We start from the raw sequence: 6,935 nt of genomic DNA, 5'->3' as shown, positions 1-6,935 counted from the left end.
TATATATATAGAGAGAGAGAGAGAGAGAGAGAGAGAGAGAGAGAGAGATATAAGTAATATAAACAGCAGTTTGCAATTTTTCACCAAAAAGGAGAATTATAATTGTCACAAAATGTGACTAGGGTGTTAGAAAACAATGACATTGCTAGAAATAAGAGCTAAACTGGTGTAATGCTGTTGCTAATACACATAAATGAAAACATATACACTAACAGGGACCATGACAATACTCTTCAAAATGTCAGAGTATAAAATATTGCTTATGCATGCAGGGAGAGAAGATTTAATCCCTAATGTTTAAGATGTTATCTTCTGATTGGATGATGTTTAGCTTTTCAGTAAAGCAAAGCTCACATTTGATACCCCACCCACTGTAGTTTCTGGTTTTAGCAATAATGCTCCATGTTATCTGGGGGTTGCTTCCTCCTCCTGCTTTCATTAACCATATCATATTGGATAAGGAAGTTTCATGTTTTTTTATTTTTGTCTCTGAATGACGTTAGATACTGTATGTACCTTTCCTTGAATGAGTTGCCTGTCAATCCAATATATGTCTTTGTTACTCCATTGGGGTTCATGTTCTTTTTCCAGACATCTATTATTTGGATGGTTTGACAGGAGCTGGCCAACTGGAGAGCGGTCCAGACTTCAGTTGTCTATTGTAGCATGATTTCTATGGCTGGATGTCCTTCCTAATGCCAACCTCTTTACAGAGAGTGCTGGGTGCTTTTTACCTGCCACCAGCATGGGTGCATTTATGTAGTACTAGCACAATTGCATTTTATGTGGTACCGGCACCCATAAAGGACAAGTATGTATGTATGGATGACATTGATTTTACTTAGTTTGATGTGTCTTCTCAAGTACAGCAAATCACCACAACTCCCAGCATCCAAAGAGCCTTTCTCACCACTTTATCCCACATCTTCCTGGGTCTACTCCTTCCACAGGTTTCCTCCTCAATTATAGCTCAGAACTTCTTTATGTAGTGGTCTTCATCTTATGACTAAACCAGCACGGTCTTCTTTCTTGTACACAACACCTGATGCCTCTTATACCCAGTTTTTCTCTTAGATCATTTACACTCTGTTGTGTTGGAACACTGACATTAACCATGCTAGCTTCATTTCTTTCAAGCCTTTGCAAGTCCTCTGTAGTCAATACATGTTCCATTGTCATATAGCTTAGTTGTATGTACACAGGCATCATACAATCTACTTTTCATTCTGAGAGAGAGGCTCTTAGTGACTAACAAAGGTTGAAGTTCTCTGAACTTTGCCCAGCCTATTCTTATTCTAGCGACAACACTGATAGAACTTCCTCCTCCACTGCTAACTTGGTCACCTAGGTAACAGAAGCTATCTACTACTTCTCATGATCTCCTTGAGTATTTGAGGGAGTCTTTGCATTTTTAGTGCTTATAGTACCCTATTATCTACCATTTTATAACTGCTTTAGTTTGCTGTTGCATATGAAAATGGAAGTATGACATTAATGTATAAGCTAATGCATGTTCCATAAATTTACAAGAGTCGTTATTTGATTATATCATTCTTTTAAATATTCTTCCAATCTTACTAAAAACAAGATTGCACATTGTCATATCCTCTCTAATAATTAAACTATCAAGTTTACCGTGTTTTCAAACAATAGGTTGAAAGAAATGATATTTTGAAAATAATTGCTTTTTGAATCTGCTCAACTTTTTATTTACTTTATAGCCACCTTGTTTGACATCTAATGAAACAAACAGCACTTTATGTCTCAAGGTCTTAAGGAAAAAAGATGTAAGTAAGAAATAACTTGCACATGAATTAAAGTATGCAATTTTGAGCATATGTTATTGTAGCATGGCATATTGTAATGTCCTGATTGTGAAATCACATCAGAGATTTTCAAGCTTGTGCAAAAGATTTCTTCATGTCTTTAAATAGCAACTTAATTTTAAAAGCATTGTGTGTGTGTGTGTGTGTGTGTGTGTGTGTGTGTGTGTGTGTGTTTGCATACAAATGCACACATTTGAGATATTTGTAGACACATCTTCACCCATGCAAAGAAGTGTTATGTATATTGTCACACTAAATTACTGATCACTATCACTGTCCTGCCTGCATCTTGATTTGTTATTTTCCTGCACATTTTGTTGAAACATAGTGATTAACTACATTATTAATGAGTCATTTATATTATAAGTACACATTTTACTCTCTGTTACATGTAAAAGCTGATATGTATATATATGTATGTATTTCACATACACACACGTGTGTGTGTGTGTGTGTGTGTGTGTGTGAAATATGAAAAAAACTACTTAAGTTAATACTGTACATGAGTAGCATGAAATATTAGCATATTAAAAAATCAATGGTTGGTGTTAATTACTCAGCCACATTCTGCATGAAAACAATAGGTGAATTAGTGTTAGCATATATACTGTAGTCAGCATAAAAAATCTATTTACAAATACTTATATGGTGAAATAAAAAAAATAAAGTTCAATGACATATATTAATTATTCTGAAAACTACAGGAGTCAATTTCAAATGTATTTTGGTTCTGTTAAACATCCTCAGTAAATTATAGACTCCAACCTAGTCTCTTTAAAAATAAACTTTTTTCACATGTACAATATGTTATATCTGTTTAAAGTTTCTTCACTGAAAACATCCAGTAGGACTGAAACATACCTAAATTTCTCACTTGTACATATCCCAGTGATCAAAATAATACAAGTCATTGCACTATGTCTTTTTTTCACCAGATAAGTAATTCTAATTAGACTTTTCATGCTCAACGCATTGAATGTATTAACACTAACTTATCTATTAAATATTATATTTTTAACTATGTACCATCCTTCCATTTTGTTTTTACAATTCTGTTGCATATTATCAGGTCAGGAATGTAGGAATGCGCCATTGCAGCGCATTACTGTATCCATCATTCGTCAGTATTTGCTTGGGTCATTCCAGGAAGCCCCCTGAGCAGTGTCCCAGTCAGTCTCCACAAGATACTTTCTCATCCACTGTGAACATGTAACATGTGATCAACCATTATGAGCTGTCACCCCAGTCAGACCTCCTCCGAGAATAGAACACAGTATGAAGGATCTAACTTGGAAAATAGAGCAACATGATCAAACAGTGTGAGCTGATGTTTCTATATACAAGTAACAGGATGCATCCCAGTTTCTGAGTATAGCCATTGGTTGGATACCAGACCCAGCCAATGAAACCCTTAATCCTGTGAAGCAACCTAATACTAAATGAGTTCAGGTGACTCCTATGGGTTCTGAACAGTGACCAAGTCTTTTAACTGTAGAGTAAGACAAGGAGACTTGAAGACCTAAACCTTTGTCCTCCTATTCAGATATCAATAGCACCAAATGACCTTGTCTAGTGAGTGCTTAATTACACCATATGTCCAAGTCTTTTTAACACCTTGGGCTCATGGTTAAGGCTGCTATGGATCAATTAGTGTACATTTATTATGAGCAGCACACATCATCAGATCTCAATGGACATCTAAATTTAATAAGAGAAGACACTAAACAAAATATCCCATGGTAATTAAGTACTGAATTACTTAGCTTCATTCTAAAGATTTAATTTAAGTACTTTGTTAAATATAACAAACAAAAAGTGTTTGAAGTGGTGCTTCAGCATAACTTACCAGACAATACCTACAATCTAAAGGGCCCACACAAAAAGATTAATTCCATGCTGCAGATGAGCTATTAAAAGTTGAAAGTTTTGATGTTATATCTCTATTATGATGAAGAGAGTGATGTGCAGTCATATATCTGGGAAGTTTGGAAGGGCTGGTACCAAACTTTAGCACTGTAAACTATACAAATTCTGAAACTGAGTGCCATTGCATTGTTCCAAAAGTCTACTTTCTGTGACAGCCTGGGTTTCAATGGGTTTTAGCTCCTCAAAACATAAAACATACTAGAGTATGTCTCAACACTTGCCAAAAAGTATCTGGACATCCTTCTGTATACCATCTCTGACAAGCCTAAATCATAACAAGAGACATAAATAAGGGTATCAATATTAAATCAATCAAATACTTAGAGCATGATTGAAATAGGCATCATGATATTGTTCCACCATGTTCACAGACAAATGTTATTAATGAATAAACTCCTTCCCAATGCAACATAACACTGTTGCTAACACAATATACAGCACAATCTGAAAAGAATGACTACTCTGGGATAAATATAGAGAACCTCTCCTTGCTATTGAATACTTACATAAGTATCAATTCTCTTTAAACATAACAGGCTGGATATAGTTTTTTGGGACAGACAAGAAAAAGTATGTACCATTATAAAGATAGTTACCCTGCTGATGAGAATATTTCTTTGAAAATCAAAGAGGAAAAGGATAATTACAGACAACTGCTTCAAAACTTTCAGCTTTCATACCTACATTATAAATTGATATACCAATAATAATTGGTGAACTTGGTTTTGTGAGTAATTGTCAAATGACATTCTGGAAAAGCTGGGGTTCACAGAAAACCAGCTAAAACATCCATTACAAAATACATGGAACAGTAAAAATATACAAAACTTTTCTCGGATTCAAAATGTTATTTTATTTTTTTTGTTATTTATATTCCAATGATGAAGCTTTGTATCTTTGTTAGAAACCAGTTCCATTTTTACACAGAGACTGTTAATAAAAAGAGAAGTGAGCACATATGCATACATACAGTACTACTACCAACATTTGGAGTATCGGACTGGACATTTGATGAGATACACAAAGTAGTAAAGGTAGAAGGTCAGTTCAAACAGGCTTTGAGTGTCGTATTGTATCATTCCGAAAACACTTGCTGAATAGTGAGAAAAGAAAGGAGTACATTCCGTGCATACTCAAAAGTGAAAGTAACAACATCTTCAGAGTTGGAGAAGAACTACTGTGCAGGTACTCTGAGAATAAAACTGTCTCATGCAACCCAAAAAAGGCTGGAATGGCCTACCTAAACTGAAGCTTGGAAGAGAAGCAACTACTATACCAACAAAAAGCAAAGCATAGGTACATACCTTCTAAGCTAGAATGCAACAACAGCATTTACAGGAAGCCTAAACTCTTGTGGAAATGTGGTAGAAACATTACATCCCACATAGAAGGAACAGGAGATAGCTTCTAAATACCTGATAAACAAGAGGGACAAGGATATCAGCAAACCGTCAAGTTGTAATAAAAGATGTCAGCTCTGCTATACAAGTGCAGAAGATATCACCCACATCATCAGCAGCTTCCCCAAAATGTCTGTGAGATACAACCTGCTTTGAAGCATGATATAGTTGTGAAGACTATTTACAATGCTATCTGCAGAAAGGATTGCTCTGATGTATACATCAAAGGCATGTCAGAACCAGCTTGTATGAAGTGGTATCAAAAAGTTCCCAGACTAGTTCTGTAGCACACTAACAGATAGCAGCACACAGTTGTGTGTGCAGTGAGGGTTAACAGTGACCTTCATGAGGCAGTGTACTGAGCAACATTGGTGTGTTTACTTTGCGAGTTGTGAAATTTGTGTTCTTGTAATCATGGTTATGCTGTAGTCTGCAGATTTTGTCATGGACAGGAACACAGAGCCAACATAAAATTTTGTATTAAACTTGGGAAGAATGCTACAGAGACATTGAGCATGCTTCGGCAAGCTTATGGTGACAAAGCAGTTTTGTGTGGCATGGGTGTTTGAAAAGTGGAATAATGTCTTCGGAAGACAATGATCAATCTGGAAGACCTGCCACAAGCATCACCCCCAAAATGTGGTATAATGCATTGAGAATTCATCCCCAGTGCCAGAACATCAATCAAGAGTTCTACTGCAATGTTTTGAAGTGTTTGAGGGAGGCCATTCAGCAAAAGTGACCGGATCTGCAGAGCGTGAAGAATTGGATTCTTCACCAAGCTCTCTTCAGTTGTGAGTTTCTTGCCAAAAACAACATGGTATCACTTCTGCATCAGCCCAATTTGCCAGATTTAGCACCTGCAGACTTCCATCTCTTCCCCAAGATGAAAATGCAGCTCAAAGGTTACCGTTTTAACACCATTGTCAAGATCCAGAGCAAATCGCAGAAGTTCCTTGTCTCGCTTACAGAAAACAACTTGCAAGCCAGATCCCAAAAGTGGCAGGAATGCTGGGACCAGTGTATTGCTGCACAAAGTGACTATTTCAAAGGAGGTGATGTTAAACTTAGGTAAATAAGATATTTTTTATTAAACATAGCTAGTCCAGGAACCTTTTGATAGCACCTCATATTCACACTTTTGAAAACAAGGGGTACTGATGGAGCACTCCAATAAAAACAGCAATTCAGTGCAAACATAACAGACTTTATATTAGCCTGTGGGACAAGGAACAAAAGTCCAACATTGTTGTTGAGGTCAGCTGCCCAGCTGATGTGAATGTACCAGGAAAATGTCCAGGAAAAAGAGAACATTTATGGTGAATTAACGTAGAACTTGTACCCTGACAAAAACCTAGAAATACTAGGCTTTTTGAAGAAAGAGCAAAAGAAACTGACATCAGTTTTCTAAATCCAATCAATCAGTGACACAGTGAAGATTTGTGAGACATTCAAAGATTCTCCAATATAAAATTATTATGTGAATAGATGTACACACCTTTGTATGTGCATCAAGAGCTCAATCAACACACCAACTCAGCCACATATTTACAAACACCAGGAACTCTCTTAACTCAGAAAGTCTTCTCACTTTGTTAGCAACTGGCTTGAACTCTATTAAGAACAACTTAAATAAAACTCTAAGAAAACATACATATATTCATAAGGCTAGGTGTGTGTGTGTGTGTGTGTGTGCATATATGTGTGTGTATATATATATATATATATATATATATATATATATATATATGCATGTATATATATATATGCATTTATATATATA

At 35.9% G+C, this 6,935-nt stretch overlaps 1 protein-coding gene across 1 annotated transcript in view; it reads left to right on the top strand.

Moving 5' to 3' along the window:
* Positions 1-6,935, top strand: part of LOC106874321 (uncharacterized) — a 466,970-nt gene that overhangs the window by 133,668 nt on the left and 326,367 nt on the right. Inside the window, exon 10 of the mRNA XM_052965857.1 lies at positions 1,722-1,787. Within this exon, the coding sequence (XP_052821817.1) occupies positions 1,722-1,787 (66 nt within the window). The remainder of the gene's footprint in view (positions 1-1,721; positions 1,788-6,935) is intronic.

The sequence above is a fragment of the Octopus bimaculoides genome, chromosome 2, assembly GCF_001194135.2.
Source record: "Octopus bimaculoides isolate UCB-OBI-ISO-001 chromosome 2, ASM119413v2, whole genome shotgun sequence".
NCBI lineage: Eukaryota > Metazoa > Mollusca > Cephalopoda > Octopoda > Octopodidae > Octopus > Octopus bimaculoides.
Note: the sequence above shows the minus strand (reverse complement) of the source record. Positions and strands in the feature narration are given on the sequence as shown.